This window comes from Gallinula chloropus (genome assembly GCF_964237585.1).
Source record: "Gallinula chloropus genome assembly, chromosome: 1".
NCBI lineage: Eukaryota > Metazoa > Chordata > Aves > Gruiformes > Rallidae > Gallinula > Gallinula chloropus.
The window spans coordinates 88,498,989-88,516,567 of NC_140085.1; the positions used below are offsets into that span (position 1 = coordinate 88,498,989).

At 47.7% G+C, this 17,579-nt stretch overlaps 1 protein-coding gene across 1 annotated transcript in view; it reads left to right on the forward strand.

Moving 5' to 3' along the window:
• The window catches only part of ARHGAP31 (Rho GTPase activating protein 31), a gene marked incomplete at both ends in the record, with an annotated part of 54,324 nt that extends 37,782 nt beyond the window's left edge, over positions 1-16,542 (forward strand). The window contains 9 exons of the mRNA XM_084279330.1: positions 2,896-2,978; positions 3,136-3,243; positions 4,931-5,076; positions 6,841-7,039; positions 8,737-8,861; positions 11,245-11,304; positions 11,960-12,586; positions 12,909-13,222; positions 14,071-16,542. Coding sequence (XP_084135456.1) covers positions 2,896-2,978; positions 3,136-3,243; positions 4,931-5,076; positions 6,841-7,039; positions 8,737-8,861; positions 11,245-11,304; positions 11,960-12,586; positions 12,909-13,222; positions 14,071-16,542 — 4,134 coding nt within the window. The remainder of the gene's footprint in view (positions 1-2,895; positions 2,979-3,135; positions 3,244-4,930; positions 5,077-6,840; positions 7,040-8,736; positions 8,862-11,244; positions 11,305-11,959; positions 12,587-12,908; positions 13,223-14,070) is intronic.
• Between the last annotated feature and the right edge of the window lie 1,037 nt (positions 16,543-17,579).

Genomic DNA, 17,579 nt, shown 5'->3' on the forward strand with positions numbered 1-17,579 from the left:
GACTTGCAGATTTTCGTTAGATACATTTGGTAAATAGCTTTATTCAAAAACAAAAGGGAAAACACTTCTGTAACTGTCTAAATGTTTCTTTTACAAATACTTTCTAAAGGAAATGTTTCAACATTAAATCAACACATGTATCTCTCAAAGAAAACATCGCTCAGAAAAGGGTTAAACAGCCCCAAATTTAAATGATGACTTCTTTCCCTTTTATTTGAGTGTGATGCTTTGGTTAACCTCAAACAATTGCTTTTTAAAACCTTGTGCCAGCTCCCCAAAATGTTATCAGTTTGGATTGCCCTAAAAGGGATTTTTTATTTTTTAAATTTTTTTTTTTTTTAATCTCTGGCTTTTTAGTTTGTCAGCTCAGCCACAAAATCTATTATTCTCCTAAGACTACTCAGTAGGGATTTATAATGGGTAACCCAGCTGACAGGAAGCACAGTCAGATATCAGGAGGAAAGAAATAAAAAAGACCCGTTCCCCAAGGAGCAGAAAACTTGCGAGGAGCGCGTGTACGCGTGGGGTGTCTGTACGGGGAACGGTGGCAGCTGCGCCTCGGCAGCAGAGCGCTGGTAGGAGTAAAGGATGCATGCTGATCCCAGCCTGACTCAGTCGGAGCTGTCTCGGAGACGGGATAGGCTCCACTTTGAGTCACCCGAGTGATTCAGACGTTTCTGGTTAGGGAAAGTCAAGTTCTTCAACGCTGGGGAGGAGCTGGCCTTTTGGTCGTCGCTGTGCCAGCTTCACGGGTGTAACATCCTGGCCACAACCTCCCTGGCCGTCAAGGTTTGCAGAACGTTGCCCTCTCGTGCTCTCCAGTTTGCCATCTTGTATTATGGTGATGGATGCTTGTTTAACGGGTCAGTAACCTGAATCTGTGGGGCTTGTTCTAACCTGGGCTTGGAGGGACTCAGTATGTACTCAGAGCAAACCAGCTGTAGGAGGCCAAGCCTACCTTCTCTCTTGGGACTCTGTTCCACTTGTTAACCAGGGCCTGTGAATTGTGCACTCCCAGAATCAACATTGGAGTTAAAAAAACGCCCAAGATTTTAAATTGTGTTTTACATACCTTCTGCTATTCTCCCAGTCTTCTCTTCCCATTTGTAAGAAGAAAGTTTAAATGACACAAGTTCATACGTTATCAGGCATATAATAAGTGCCTATTATTATTATTATATTTCAGGCATATAATAAATTCTATATTGTGCTGCTGTAATCCTGAGGTTTTGAGAGGACCTCAGAGTCCAAAGGCACAACACTGGGTCAGAAATGTGACTCGGAGGTTTGAATGGGTCGTGACCTCAGAGAGGCTGGTATTCACTTGCTGTCTAAGAATTAGGGCTTTGAGACCTGGGAGTTAAATAAGGGAATGAAAACCAGCACTGGATGAGAAAATAGTGTACAGTCTAGCTAAAATACAATGGTTTAGGTGCAACAGTTAAAGTTTGTGTTTCTCCTTTTCTCCATCTTTGCAAAGCCATTCTGCTAGAAACCTTGTATGAAGCCCACAGAGTTCTTATACTTGGGATTTCTGGGTTGATGGTAATCAGCTTTTTTTTTTTCCCTAAAAAAAAAAAAAGAAAAAGAGCTGTCATTATGGGTAAAAAGTACTAGAAGGAGTTAATCGACCTTTAATTTGGGCAAAACAAGTGCATCCACGTCTCATTCACACCAAATTAGTGAGCTCGCTTGTTTTTCTTTGCCATCACACTAGTGAGTATCTTCAAACTAGCAGAGCTATTCTCACAGTGTTAGGGAATAAAACATGTTTCATATTCATCTCTGGCTTTGAAACTGGCAATGTTTAGTTCTCTGGTGGTTGTACGCAAGAAGTGGCGGGCTGGGAGATGGAGAGTGACCAGAACAGAGGTGGCAGATGTGGGTGTTGTAGTGACTTCAAGGAGAAGATGCTTCTCTGGCTGGTAATTTCAGGTTCATAATGCTTAAGCAACGGGTGATTTGGGATGGGTTATTTCCTTCCTTCGCTGGCAGCGCTGACGTCAGTCTGTAGGCAAAGCTTCTGCTGGCAGTGTGGGTCCCAGCGTCTTTCTCTGAACTGGCTCCAAACTCCAGTGGCAGCAGGGTAGGCAGGAGGTTCCCAGACAGTCATGCATTGTTTGAACTTGCTGGTGGTTTGTCTTCTCCCAGCACAAATACTGAAAGGGAATAGCTGAACAGACGAATACCAGCGTAGTAAACTTCTAGGAATGCAGACAAAAGCTTATCGTGGCTCTCTAAGCTCTTGGTCCATACAGACTTACCCAAGATCAAGATGTAAAACTTTGATTCTGTCTAACCTAGTCTAACTCTGAGTATGAGAATTTATTAATCCACCTGGACTGTGCTAAGGCTTCTCCTATCGTAAAAGATGCAAACTCGCACAAAATGCTCCCTATAGCTATCTTCATATGGCAGCTGAAAATGTTGCTTATTTTGATTAATGTGGAACATGTCTATCCCAGCTGTTTCCATATCACAGGGCTTGAAAGATTTATTTTATTTTTAACACAGTTGGGGGGGAGGGGGGGCGGTGTGTAGTTTTTTTTCATTATTATCACTTCTGTCTTTCCACCCATCACTGCACAAGTTAAAAAGAGAAAAAGAAAAGAAACATCATTCCTAATTGAAGCTCTCAGTCCTTAAACACGCCTCTCCCCAAAACATTGACCACCCTGTCCCGACATCTGGGAAGGATGTACTGAGATATAAAATGGCAGCGCAGCAAATCTCTGTTTTGCTGGGAACACAAAGCAACTTTTTCTACCAGTAGCACTGCAGGGTAACAAGAGACCATTCCCTCAGAGACAAGCTGTCTCGTGTGACCCTCCTTATCCCTCTTCCCCTTCCTCTGAGTCCATTGCCAGGGCGGACTGTTTCCTTGTATCTCCACAGGAAGCAGTATCACGCTTCCCCGAGGACGAGCAGTTGGCACGAATTCAAAATGTCATCCAGGAGCTCCCCCCATCGCATTACAGGTGAGAACATGTCCACCAAGGGGCTGAGAAACACTGTGTTGACCTTCACCATCTGAGAATATTGCCTGAAACAGCACTGGAGTTAATTTCCAGAAGCTGATGCCCAGGCATTGGTCCCTTGACACTTTTTTCTCCTTTTCACCTGAAACCGCTGCAGAACGCTGGAATACCTGATCAAGCACCTGACTCACCTGGCCTCCTTCAGCAACATGACCAACATGCACACCAGAAACCTGGCCTTGGTGTGGGCTCCCAATCTCCTCAGGTACAGTAGGCAGTCCTCTAATCCAGAGCACCATGGTGAGCTCCAAAGGGAGTGCCAGCACCTGAGCTAGAGACCCATCCCTTGAGAGAAATGCAGAGCAAGTCAGGGGAAAACAGAACTGCTAAAGGAAACACTACAGCAGAACAAACAGCTTTTAAAAGGGGAAAAAAAGTATTTCTGGTTGAATAATCTGAGGTTTTACTGACAGCATCCAAGGAAGCTTGTGGCTTTGTGTGCTTCTTATAAAAACAATACTGTTATTTGCAAGTTGAGTACATTGATTTAAAAATGAGGAGTTAGCTCATCCCTGTGGAACGGAAATGACATTTCTTTCGGTGCCAGTGCTTCTGCAGTGGGGTGGTGTGAGACAGCAAGGCTTGGGAGGGAGGGAGGGCAACGGGGCAATAATGCTGCTTGTGAGATAAGCTGTGATGAGATGTGGCCTTAAGATGGCAGCTAGTGTCACCATCTAGTTTGTCATGTTCACTGTGCCTTGCACTCTGCTGGGAAGACACATGGATAAGATGCTGGCAGAGGTTTGGGTGACAAGTTGCAAAGCTAAGCAGAACAAGAAAAAAAGTAGTACCTGGATTTATTTTTTTTAATGTTTTGTATCTTGTTGAAATTCCCTTCCCTGTCCATCCCATAACCATGGATTGAGAAGAGTGGTCTACCCACAGGAAGCTGGGCAGAAGGACACTGGAAGAGCTGGTGGGGAGAGCTCTAGGCTGGCAGAGGAGTGAAGGGAGGGTACAGGCCTGAAAAGCATTGTCTAAAGAGATACCTCACCCTTTTAAGTCACAAAACAGGCAAAGCAGGTTCTGAAAATGAATCAAGTGTTGACTCTCTTGAACATCGCAAGAGTGGAGCTTTAGTACTGAGACATTTTCATTCTAGCATCTATCCTTGTCAGAAAAACTGAAGTCTGTTACCTTTTGCAATATTTCCTAAGTGCAAGTCCCAGGGAGGGTAAGAAAGGAGCAAGCACTGCAACTGCAGCCTCCTTACAGGGTTATCCTCTTGGCAATGCCCCAAGCTATTATCTAACACACCAGTCATTAACTTTACAAAGGATCCGTTGCCCAGAGATAATTTCTTCAGCAACACTTTGGCATGTCAAGATAAGGAATGTTTCTTTGCTGAAAGCAAGAGTGAGAATGTGGGAGTGCGGGGGGGGGGGGGGGGGGGGGGGGGGGGGGGGGGCGAAGAGAAAGGACTACTAAAGCATAGGGTAAAACACTGAAAAAATCAGAGTGGGGAAGACCTGAGCAGAGTTTTAAGGGGTTTCACTGAGTGATGATGGAATCATTGAGCAGGGAACTGGAAGCAGGGTTTGAAGGCTCCAGCATTGTCTTTCAGGCTCCACTTCAAAATAGCTAAAAGGGGAGCATAAAGGGAGAAGAGTGGAGTTTGAAAGTCATAGTTTTATCTACTGCTGGAGAATGTAAAACTGAAGTAGGGAAAATGACACAGGCAGGAAAGAAAGCAGCAGAGGTGACAGAGAAAACAAGGAAAACAATTTTTAAAAGAGAGAATGATGGGCTGTGAGGGAAGAAGAGCAGGACGTACACAAAGAGTGGGGAAAACATCCCTGTTCCAAGTCTTGAAGGAAAAAAGCTGAACTTTCCTTCCCTGGGGCTGTCTGTGGTAAAATGCTGGCTGCTAGTATCCCTCCTTCCTGGTGCAGGTCAAAGGAGATTGAGGCGGTTGGCTGCAATGGGGACGCAGCTTTTCTGGAGGTGCGAGTGCAGCAGCTGGTGATCGAGTTCATCCTGAATCACGTGGATCAGATCTTCAACAACAACAGAAAAGCCAGCTGTGCGGAGAGCATGGGTAACAACCTCCCTGAATCACGCTGCGCGTCACTTGCAGTGAAATCCTGCTCTAACTGTATCCTCTTCCACTAATGCTTCCAGCCCATCAACCTTTACCATACTCACAGACTCCCCCCAACACACCTTCAGCCCAGCCCCTCATAACCGCCGTCCTTTTCATCCCCATGTTCTCTTTTGGAATACTAGCCTCCTTCAGTCTGCTCCCAGATACCCTATGGCGTATCTTTCACGTGATCTCACTTGTCTTAACCCTTTCTGCTTCTCAGTCCTGCCCTTAAGCTTTCTCTCTAAGCCCATCAGCCACAGTCTCAATTCTTCTCTCTGGCTCCCCCAGTTATAATTCCTCATACCAGTGATACCTGCCCTGCAGCAACCACATCCACCCATGTCAGAGGCCACACTCCAAGATAAAGCTTAAGTTTGTGTTTTAAAAACCTTATGTCCTGTACTTGCAGAACTTTTATAAAGGATTTTTTTTTCCTGGGACATCAACAGTCTTGGGAGATGCTATTTTTTCTTGTTTAGTGACAGGTTTGTTGTCAAAATGCTTTTAAACCTGGGAAGTGGGATGGCTTGGATCCACAGTGATATCACATAATTTCAGAAATATGAATTGTTCTGGTTTACACACTGGGGAGACTCATAATACCTGCAGAAGTGAGGGAATAACATTCCTGCTTTCCCATCCTGTGTCATTTTGTCCCATTCACCTTTCCCTTAACATGTGGCACTCCCTACTTGCCTGTCCTCAGAGCCCAGGGTTCCAGTACAGTGCCCTGCTCGACCTGTATCATCCCTGCTCTGCTGGTGCAGGTGCCATTCCTATGCCTTAGTTTATGTCCTGGCAGAAGGCGCAGAGCAAGAAGCTGCTCCTGTCCTGCCTTAAGCATTGCAGCAAAGCACTGACTGACTGGTAAATTCCAGGAGATCTGGTTGTACTGCAGGCCACTGAACTAAAACTGACACGAGTTTTCTAAGTGCTGGGCACTGCTGGCCTTTAACAACTGTGCAGAGTCAGGAGAGGAACATGCTGACGGTCCCAGTTAATTTCTTAGCTGGAAAGCGCTACCTTCCCCAGGCCTTGCTGCACAGGCAGGAGCTTGCACCCTGCCTTAGTGGGAGGGTTAAGTACCTAATGGACTGCAGAGACTGTGCTTCCTTCTTGAATGTCGAGGAGGTCTGTTTAGGACAGGGCTGTTGGTAGGGCAGCATGTGGGATGTTGTCTTTGCCACTGACCACATAAACAGAGACCCTCTGTTCCAAGAGCAGTTGGTCACACTCCTTTCCATAGCCCTGAAGTGCACTAGGAATGTAAAATAATGCTGTTTTTTAGAACAGTCCCCCCACCTGGAGAGAGACAAGGAGAAAGATGTGGAAATGAAAGAAAGAATTAGACACCAGGTTTCAATGGAGACTGAACGGCTCCAAAATCTGGCAAGGGAGGGAAAGATGAAGGAGAAAGGGGAATGTGTGAAATCCTGGTGGTTTGCAGAGGTGCTTCTTTCACACTAAAGCATCTATAGCAGAGGCAGCAAGTCTGTGCAACACAGTCTTTGGCTGGCGAGCGTGGACCCTGCTGGGAACGCGCTCAGATGGATAAGGTTGCTGGGGAGATGGAAGACTTATCTGACAAAAAGCCTCTCTCCCTGCATGTGCTGCTCCTTTCCCCCTCCGCAGGAGATGTTCCAGCTAAATAAAGACATGAAGCTCTTGCTCTCGTCTCTCTCACCCCAAGCTGGAATGTATTTTCTTGCTCTGCAGAGAGCGCATCAGTTGTGAAAAGCCTGAGCCTCCCCTCGGCCTCCCTGCCAATGAAACTGGTGAGCTTGGAAGAAGCGCAGGCACGGAGCCTGTCTGCCTCCCACCCTGCCCGGAAGGAGAGAAGAGAGAACAGCTTGCCTGAGATCGTCCCTGTAACAGGGTCCCTCTTCCACACAGTTGTTGACCTCCCTGACAGCAAGTAAGTGCCCAGCAGAGTGGGAAGCACAAACAAAAAAGTGCACGTTCTTCAGTATGGTCAGTGTGACACCCCCACACCTGCATGCATGAACCTGCAGCCACCTCTCAAAGGAGGCACAGCTGCTCCTGAGAAGCATTTCCGTGGCTGGGTTCATAGCTCCTTTAGTCCTCATCCCTCCATCAGGGCAGAACCTCACAGACCTCCTTTGGGAGGGATTATTTGTCTTTGCACCCTTGTGTCAGCTCAGGATTAGCTGAACGTGGGCTGAACGTGGAGCAGGCCCAGACACAGCTCTCCTGCGAGTTACACCTGCTGGCAGCTGGTCTGTGGCATGCAGCTGGTGGCAGTGACCTGCCCAGCTTCATTGCTCTCCACATAGCCAAGCAGGAAGGTGAATTTTCACTCCAAGCGTGGAGAGATATTTACATAGTGGCACCTATGCCATCTACACCTCCACAAGGAGAAGGGTCTTATTTCAGCTGAGGTTGCTGCCATTGTTGGCACTGCCGCCCAGCATAAGTATTTATCTATTGGCCTATCTATTAATATGCTCTACTGCCTGATTCTGAGAGATTATAGCCATTGCAGCAGGAGGCTCGTTAATCTACTGACCCATAAAGCACCAGAGCAAAGATTTGCACTTGATATATTAAAGCAAAAAGGAGCCATCTAACAGAATACTGGCAAGAGCATAACCCGCTTAAGACAAAAGGGTACGTGCCCCTCTAAAATGCCTTTTCCTTTCTCACATGAAGAAAACATTCTTATCCCCAAGGTATTAATCCTCTTTGTAGGACTGATTTGTGCTCTTCTGAGTTCTGATCTGAAAGAAAAGCAGAACTGTGGGAGTAGAAAGCCCTTGAGAGCAAAGCAGGGAGATAAGAGGGTTCTTGCCCTGGAAGAGGGGAGATTGAAGGAGGAGTCAGAATGTGTATGTGAAGGAGCATCATGCAGTAATAGGCATAGAAGAAAGCTGTCTTCAGGAGAAGCAGCTTCTTTCTGTTTAAAGCTGACATTTCCAAAGAGACACAGGGAAGTGGTGTGCCACTTCCTCTGAGAATTACAAGAAATTGATTTAATTCCCTTAAGCCTCCTCCTTTTTGGCTACTACATTATACTTGTGTATGATCCTATAACACCTGTGATTAAATTAATTTTGGCCTGAGAAGCATTAATAGCTAGTTTGTATTAAAGGATCCTTTTATTTTCACAAATTCATAAAAATTATAAGGCATGGGCTTTAAAGGATAGCTTTGAGCACTGAGCAATAGTTCCAGCTCCATCAGTTCTCTGGAATTTGCCTTGCATTCTGTCATTAAGAGCTGTTAAAAAGGCAATTTTTTTTCTTTACTGCATTGCAAGATAGTTTTAGCCTTGGAAACTTCTCCTTTCCGGGGCCAGGCATGGTCGATCATTCAATCATAGTTGCTGTAGCATGATGCCAGAACCCACTCTCTGAAGAGTCAGCTTAGGTGTCTTTCCACCCATGACATGGTTAAATCAGCAATACAGATAAGTCACTTACAGAATTTGGTGTTTGTTGTGTAGCTGTGTCTTGCACACCTTAGAATTTAAAGAGGTGTGAGAAGAAAAGAGAGACGGTTGTTGAGGGAAGAGAGCTCAGAGGCTTTTCTGGGATATTATAAAGACAAAAGTCTCTAGAGTTTGCTAACCTCCTGAACCCTTTTTCCTTCCAGGAGAAAACTATCTACCAAATCCAAGAAATGGAAGTCGATATTTAACTTGGGCCGTTCTGGCTCAGAATCGAAGTCAAAACTAAGTCGAAATGGGAGTGTCTTCGTAAGGGCACAGAAGCTCTCTGGTAAGAACACACTTTTCATTTAAGTATTTCTCTCTGCAGCATTCTCCTGTGTATTGATAGCACAGGGCAGCCTGTATCCACATGACACTAACAGCGACTTGAGATAGTCTAATGAGGTCATGTTTGTTGCCTGGTTTCTTGCACATCTCATTTTCATGTGATGGCAAGAAGCAGCCTTTCCAGGAGGATATACCAACCAGCTCCAGCAAATATTTCATCTTGGTATGTGATAAGCAGGCTCATGTTGCCCAGCTTTCAAGCTTGGGGACTAGGAAATGTGGTGTAGGTTTGGGTCAGTCCACTCTTCCAGCCTAGCCAGCCTCTGGCTCCTAATGTTCCTTATACAGCACTGGGTGCATGGCTGTCCTTCCAGGCTGTCCTTCCACCAAAGGGCAGTAAAGAACCAACTGTGGGCGGTGTCTTTGTGAAAAACAAGGCACCAGGAGTTCCTATGGCTGCTGGCTCTCAGTGCTTTGAGGAAAGCTATTACTTTTTGCAGAATTTATAAGAGAGAAGTTGTCTTTTCTCCTGGCTGTGATCCCAAGTTCTAGCCCCTCCTGAGCTGCAAGCTCTTAAACACTTGGCTTCCTAGAAAATCACATGGCAGTGCCAATTCTCGGTGTTCAGAAATGATGACTCAAGTTCTAAAAATCATGAAGTTGGCTTAAAAGTAATGACAATTTTTAAAAGGAAACATACCCTTTCCTACCCGATTTCATAAAGAACTGTTTTGTCCTAGATTTTTTAGTGTCCTCAAGACAAGAATTTTACTTTTTAAAAAGATGAAGGTGGGATTTTTTTGTAGATAATCTCATTACTCCAGGAGCTGGTGCTTATAGGAGCACTACCAAACGAGACTTAAAATTAAATAGTTAATGTTGACAGCATTACCTACCACAATATATGAGAGAGGCTGTATCCGGATCAGAAGTGAATGTGAAGCCCAATGATGGACCCAGCTCCTTTTCAGGCCCCCTGCCTTCTGCCATGTTTTGCATGTTCAGACGGGTACATACATTGGGTGCCCATGACAGACCTCAAAATACCCCTCCATCCTGTGTTGATCATGGGATCACCTTCTCACTTTGATAAGGAATACTCTGTCCCAAAATAGTGCTCACCTAAGGATGCCCAGGGATGACTGGAGCCCAGCGACCGTGGGAGACGGAGCCTTGTTCCAAGCATAGTACCGCGTGACAGGAGGCTGTTCGTTCTCATCAGCAGGACACACAAATGTACAGCCGCGTGCAGAGATTTCGGCGCTGAAATAGCGCTTTTGAGAGGCTGCTGTGTTGTATTTTTGTGGGCTCCCAGCTTACAGCCTAGTGTGAGGAAACAGATGAACTTGCTGTCGAAACTCAGCACATGCTTTAGCATACTCTGTGTCCGTGCACAGGAGTCTGCGAGCCACATAAAATGCGAGATCCACAGCTTGAATTCTGTTCCCCTGGGAAAGCGGAGCCAGCGCTCAAGACATCATGCCATATGAACGTGAAAGGTAGCCAGGACTCCATATAAATGCAAAAAGTAGCTGGAGTTCCTCTGATGCTCATATGAAAGTCAGTCCCAGAAGCCTTAATTATATAAACAAGAGAAGTCCAAGAGCCTGTTCACTTTCTGCCTTGCCTACTTTGTGCACCACTGTAAACAGCAAACTTTGCTACCAGACATTTTCCAGAGCTCCACAGACCCTTTTTGGGCTGCCAGAGACAAACTTATCTTCTTTGCCAGCTATATGCTCCCCATCTACTCTTTTCAGAGCGGTAACAGCTACATGCTTCCAAAACCTCTCTGGAGTGGACCTGTAGAGTGTCTGGTGACAAATGGCAGCTTGTTTCTGGACAGCCAAGTCCAACGAAGATGACCAGGAAAACACTGCCCTCATAAATTTCCCTGAGTGCTTGCTGGAGGCAGGGTATGCTCATGCCAGCAAAAAAAGCCTGGGAGTGCAACGTAAAAATAACCTAACATTTGCTGTCAGGAATGAGAGGTGAGAAGGCATTTATGTCAGTTTAGTTAAAAAGTCCCCACAACCAATAGCCTGACTTGATCAGGGAGGGCAGTGGCGCATAACAGCTTTGGGGATGCTTAAGTGCTTCACAGTGGAGATGGTGTTGACTGGCTGGGTTAAGTATAGCTCTCCACATGCCCGGCAGGTGCAAAGCTGTTGTTAGGGCTAGCAGATCCCCAGCTGTGTGGACAAGTGTTGTGGGTGATACACGCCGCATGGTGTGGACACAGATGGGGGCAATGCTTGGAAACAGAAAATAACTTTGATGTCTGCCCAGCGTGCCCGTCTATACGTGGCCTTTGGTCTTTATGGGCTGAAGCCTGCAAAAAGCTGCAGGAACTGAAGCCTGCTTCTAAAACTCTTTTTCCACAGAAAAAGCAACTATTCGGCCAGCGAAGAGCATGGACTCGCTGTGTTCCCTGCCAGTGGAAGGTGAGACATGAAGACCCTGTGCTGTAAGGGTGAAGGTTTCTCAGCTCTGCCTCGTGCTTGCGTGGGTGCAGCGGTCTCTTTCTTTGCCTGCCCCTCACCATGTTGTGTATCTTCGTGTGCTTATGCCGTGGCTGCTGACGGGTGCCCCTGCTTCTGTGTGCATACATTTTTAACCCTTTTCTGTGCCTTTTATGCCGGTGTGCACACCTGAGAGTTAATGCTGTGCCTAGCTGCATCTTTATTAGTGGTGGGATTCCCTCCATTTCCTTGTTACGTATTCTGGGCACAAAATTCCCATACATAAGTGGAAAGTGCTTGCGATAATCCAGCAAAGCCTGGAGCTGTGGTCTTGGTGGGCAATGCATGCTAGCCCTAGACTTGGCTGCATCTTAATAAGATGTGTCTCTAATTAAAGTCTTAGGACATTTCCACTTGAGGGCATCCTATCCAGCCCTGAAGGCCCAGTTTGAAGGAGGCCCCAGAGCTGGAGCCTGGAAAGCCTTCAGTGACTAATGTCCCCATCTCTCTGGGGAAATGCGGGTGTTCACCAGGGCAGGACCCATCCCTGGAGGGATTGAGGAGCGCTTCTCACAGAGGAAGGTTGTTTTCTAGTGCTTTGCTTCCCACTCAATTCCTCCTATTGTCCCACCTTTAGGAGAGGATGAAAAGAGCAGATTCAAACGCACAGTGACTACTGGAGGGTTTTTTGTTCCGGTGATGAAGATACGGACAGGAGGCACAGGCAGCTCATATGACCTCAGCAAGGACAATGAGTGGGAGCGGGAAGGATCTGCCATGGGGGCCAAAGGAAGTTCAGAGCTGAGTGGGGAGAAAGGTCCTCCCCGCACACCACAGGCAAAGTCACCCCCTGAGCAGCTGAAGGTCTTCCGGGCGGCAGAGGATGCCGAAAACGACCAGACTTGTACCAAAGGTGGCCGCATGTTCTACACCTCCGAAACAGCTGCCAAATCAGGCTTCCCAAGCAGCCTCTTTCCCTTGGAGGCCTCCCCTCGTCACCAGAGGAAAGCTCTGAACATCTCAGAGCCTTTTGCTGTCTCTGTCCCTCTGCGGGTGTCTGCAGTCATCAGCACCAACAGCACTCCCTGCCGCGTCCCCGCCAAGGAGAAGCTTTCCCTCTCCAGCCTAGAGGAGCTGTCTTCACTGGTGGCCGAGAGCACCAGCCCCTCTGCCCTAGAACCCGGGACCCAGATGAGGACAGAGCAGGCACCAGAGCGGAAGGAGAAACAGCCGGGGCCCAGCCTGCCAGCATCAGCATCCAGAGGTAAAATTGTTTTAAGAAGGGGGATGTGGGGCCTCTGTCGGGCTGCTGGAGGTGATCTGTAGTTCAGTGGCATGGAGGTTGCTCCAGCTTGCCCTTGTGGAAGGGAAGAGCCCAAGCTGTAGCAGGGTGGGTGGAGGTCAGGTTGGTGCTTCTTGAAGTAATAAGACTGGGGAGGTGTGTTGCCTCCTATCGAAGTTCTTTCGTGCCCAGGGGGAGCTCTCTACCTTTATTAGCTCTAACTGTTTTGAAACAGCACTGCTTTGTCTCACAGCACGTTTTCAGTCACAAGAAGCTGCATCGTTCATTTCTGTCTCTGATCCAGGCTCTCACCCTGAGGAGCTGGTGGCAGACAGGAAACCTGAATCCCTAGAAACTCCACAGCCAGCAGCAGAAAATCAGGAGATGTTATGTAGGCAAAGCAGCTGCACAGGCAGCACCAGCAGCCCCCAACAGTCCTCAGAGCAGAGTCCCACCTTGGAACAAGCACCAGCCTCAGAAGTTCACAGGGGACCACTCCCTGAGAACAAGGCAGAGCAAGGACAACTCAAGATGAAGGATGTCTCCTCAGAAGGCAGCTGTGGCCAGCTGGAGACTGAGACAACTAAGACAGAAGAAGGTTCATGCTTAAGAAATGTGGTAAGGAAGAAGGCATGGGAAAAAAGATAGGGGGCAATGTCATGGCAGTGACTGGGAGATTGTTTGAAGTTTCACTGTGTGTCCATAGTCATGAAAACTCTGCCTATGACCTAGGCAAAGCCGGGTCAAGAACTGACCATTTATTGATTTCACTTCTGTCCACACCACCATATGGTGATTTACCTTTACACAACTACCTACTGTCCCCTTTGGTCTTCTCTTCCTGCAACTGTATGATTGCATTCAGTAGACTATCTACTCTGAGGCTTTCCAGATGTCTGAGCATTTTGACCAATGGTCTCTGAATTTCCCTTCTATTTTTCTGCCCCTGTCCAGATTGAACTGTCCTTTTTTTCTTCCATTCTCTAGACACTATTTTTTAAAGTAGTAGTATTTTTGCCTTCTCTGTATCTCTTGCAGAGCTTTTTCACTAAGTTTCTTGCAGTGATACTCATCTGGACAGCTATTTAAAGATCTGTTGGCATAGCTCCTTGAATAGATTATTCATTCCAGTTCGTGTGCAATTTGGGAATGCAGATCCGCTGGCAAGACCAAGTGAGCCTGAATGGGAAGAGCTGAGAAACAGGCTGAGACATTCCAGCTACTCATTCACCTCACTCCTTCAGCACATCTATCCAGGCCTCATTTTGGCTGCAGCTTGGATCTTTTCCTACATAAACCCACTTGTTTATAGACGTATTTCTTACCTCGCGTATCTGTGTTTCTGTACCCGTGAGTGTGCTCATCCAGTAACTTGTCTGCTCTAAGAGGGCTGCTTGAGGAAAAGGGAAGTACATTTACTGGAAAGTTTTGAGCTGCCAGGTCATGGTATTTCTTCTATTTTTCAGACCGAGGAGGACCCTGCGCATGCCCTTCTAGAACCACTGTGGCCAGAGATACAGCAGGAACTGAAAATTATTGAACCTGAGGAGGACCTCTTGCTCTTGCCAGCAACTGTCCCTAAGACAGGCCTACTTTCTGAATCCTCTTCTTCAGTACAAACAGATAGCACTTCCTGTGGTCCAGGGCAGAGTCCAATGCTGTCTGAGGAGAAATCTGCAAGCAGAACACCACAGATAACAACCCACGTGCCTTTATTTGGTGCCACTGGCATGGAACGACAAGACAGCCTCCCCAGCTGCCAGTCTGATGTGGTTGCACAGCAGAGCTGTGCTTCAGCCCTACCCAAACTGGGTACCCTTCCAACTGAAACAGCCACTCCAAAGAACCACCAGCTGGTGATGGACAGCAGGAGTGAATGTCTCACTCCTCCCCTGGACTGGAAGCTTCACAGTCAATCAGAATTTCATGAAGTTGCCCCATGTGAAAAACTTTCTTCTTCCAAAGGAGCTTGCCCAGAGTCAGGGAGAGAAAAAGATAGCACTTGCCAGCTGCAGAGGGAAAAGGATGGTCTTACCAGAGTCCAGACTCAGAGGGAGAAGCCTGAGATAATGACTGCTGATGAAAGGGACACATTCTCCTCCAAGGAGCTGAGCGGAGCTGGAATCCAGGAGCTGAAAGAGGGCAATGCTGTTAGCAGAAGCCACGATGCTGGTGACCAGGATGACGAGGATACCTGGACAGACAATGTACAGAGCTTAGAACTTGTGGAGCCATGGGAGGATCACCAGTGGGTTACAAGCCCACTCCATTCCCCCACCTTTAAGGACATTCAGCAGAAGATGATACAGGAGTTCCAGCCACAGAGCCAGAGAGCAGAGGCAGGCCTTTCTCTTAGACCACGATTCAGTCGCAGCCTCTCCCTCGACAGTAAAGACACAGTGATGAGTCTGTGGACTATCCCATTCCCTCTCATAGATGCCACTGACCAGCAGCAACCATGCAGTGACATTCTGCCAGTGACTTGTGAACTACCCAAAACACAACCCATCTCCCCCACTAGCTTGGTCAAAGCTAAGCAAGATGAGAATGTCACAAGTCCTCCAGAAGAATCTTCAAAATCTGAGGAGCTGAGGTGTCCCCTCACCAGACAGAAAGCACCAGCAGAGAAAGAAGGACCATCCAGAATCCCTCTTTCTGAACCAGAGGAAAAGAAAGTGGATATGAGCAAAGAAAACCCTTGGAGTTCAAAGCTTGGGGTGTCTTTAACATACCAAAATACCCCAGGAAGTTCTTCACAGGCAAAGAACACAAAGGAGGAATTATCCAAGTCTCAGGACCCTGCCCTGGGAGGAGAGAATGTTACCAAAGCACTGTGCTCTGCCACTGAGTCACAGCTGTGTAATAAAGGTGGTGAAGAAACACCTCGCAAAGTGAAGACTAGGCCATCATCCCTCAACTTGGATTCACTCCTTCCAGCCCCAGATTTCTTCACATTTGAGAGCCTGTCCATGCCCTCTGCCCCTGGGAACCTCCTGTGTGGGCAGAAGGAAGTGAAAAGCAGCGATTCTGTCCCATCCCTGCCGACTACCTGCCCTGCTGCCAGTAAAGGCATTCCCTGGGGGTCTCATTTCAATGCCCATGTGGATCTAGACTTGGACTACCTGGCAGTGGCCCATGCCACCACTGGCCGTCGTAACTCTGCCCCTGTCAGCGTGTCAGCAGTCAGGACCTCCTTCATGATTAAGATGTGCCAGGCCAGAGCGGTGCCCGTGATACCGCCCAAGATTCAGTACACCCAGATCCCCCAACCCCTTCAGGCTCAGAACACCGCTCCACCGGCTGAGAAGAAGGAAGCAGAACCCAAGCAGGCCGTCAGGCAGAATCAAAGGGTGCCATGGAGTCACCTGGAGGGCCCCAAGAGCCCAGTGACAGAGAAAAAAGCCAAAGCAGAGAAAGAAAACAGTGACCCAGCTCAAAAGGACTCACCCTGTCCTTGGCACAGCAGCCTTAGTTCTCCACTGGAGCCGTCTCAGTCCGGTCATTACCCCGCTCTGGATGCCCCTGTTCTGCGCCGAAAGCGCACCTCTGAGGGGGAGACAGCTGGAGATAACCCACAATCCTCAAAGATGGAGAGGCCATCGGGGTTCTCCAAGCCTTCCTATAGATCTAGGCCCGGGAGGCCCCAAAGTCTGATTCTCTTCAGTCCCCCTTTCCCCATTATGGACCACCCCTCCTCTTCAGCAGACTCCAGGGTGTTGCTGTCACCCATAAGGAGCCCCACGCAGACCACCTCTTCGAGCCCCATTTGTGGCGACCTGTCTGAGGCTTCGCGGACAACGCCTGAGGGGGTGACGCTGCGGAACAAAATGACCATCCCCAAGAATGGCCAGAGACTGGAGACCTCTACCAGCTGCTTTTACCAGCCCCAGAGGCGCTCAGTGATTCTGGATGGACGAAGTGGGAGGCAGATCGAATAGCAACTGCTTCTCTTGGATCGGATGGGAGTGTCCGAGACCGTCTCTGTTGCCATTTTGCTGCCGTTATAACTATTTTGTGGAAGATGGACCTGAACCCTTTACGTTTTCCTGCAAAGCATTTTGCTACAGAGAGTCATAGTCGTTGTCTTGCTTTTCCTTCCCTTTCTCACCCTGCTTAGTCCCTCACTGTCTGCTTTTTTTTTTTTTTTTTGTTAGCCAGTCCCTGGGAACTTGCATTTCCTCATACATATTGTCTAACAAGCCCTGTGGAAGTGTCATCCTCCCTATGGAAAAAAAAAAAAGAAAAAGATTGGTGTAATTAGAAAATAGGGCTGGGAGGAAACATTATTCCAAAGCCCAGGGTGTAGGGGGACAACACCTGCTGAGGAGGTTAAGTCCTCAGGTTTGGGACCTCCTTCCATCGTTTCCCATTCAGCAGAGAAGGACCATGCCCATCCATCTCTGTTGTCTGATTTAGACAGTGTAAATAGTGCAGGTGCCTGGGGATAGCTGAAGAGGAAGGTAAAGCTGGCATGAGCAAGTCACACAGGGTGTGAGACATCCGAGGATGTTCCAGTGACAGACATACAACCTGGAGGTGCTGTCTCCAGCTTTGCCCTTGCATCAAAGCTATGCTCGTTCCAGCACGTGCAAAAGCCAGAATGGAAGTAGCTGGACAGGAAACGCCTAGTTGCTCTTTTAATATTGCAAATCCTGCTTATGAGCTTTGCTGTGCTCACCCATGCCTTCCTTGGGCAGGTAAGATCCACGTGGCTGGGCCACGACTGTCCTGGCTGTCCGGTGTTAGAGACTTCTCAGGCTGGTATCAACAGAAGCAAAGATATGGTCACAACAAGGGCCAGTATCAACTAATTTAATCATTGCTTAAAGCCAGATGACACCTCTGCAACTATCTCCAGCTGTGCTTCACACTGCAGAGAAAAGCAAGCAGATCTTCTGATCTGCATGTCCTTGGGCTATTGCCCTCTTGCACCCTGACTGACATTATCTTTGACCCTTGGTCTTTCATTGCCACT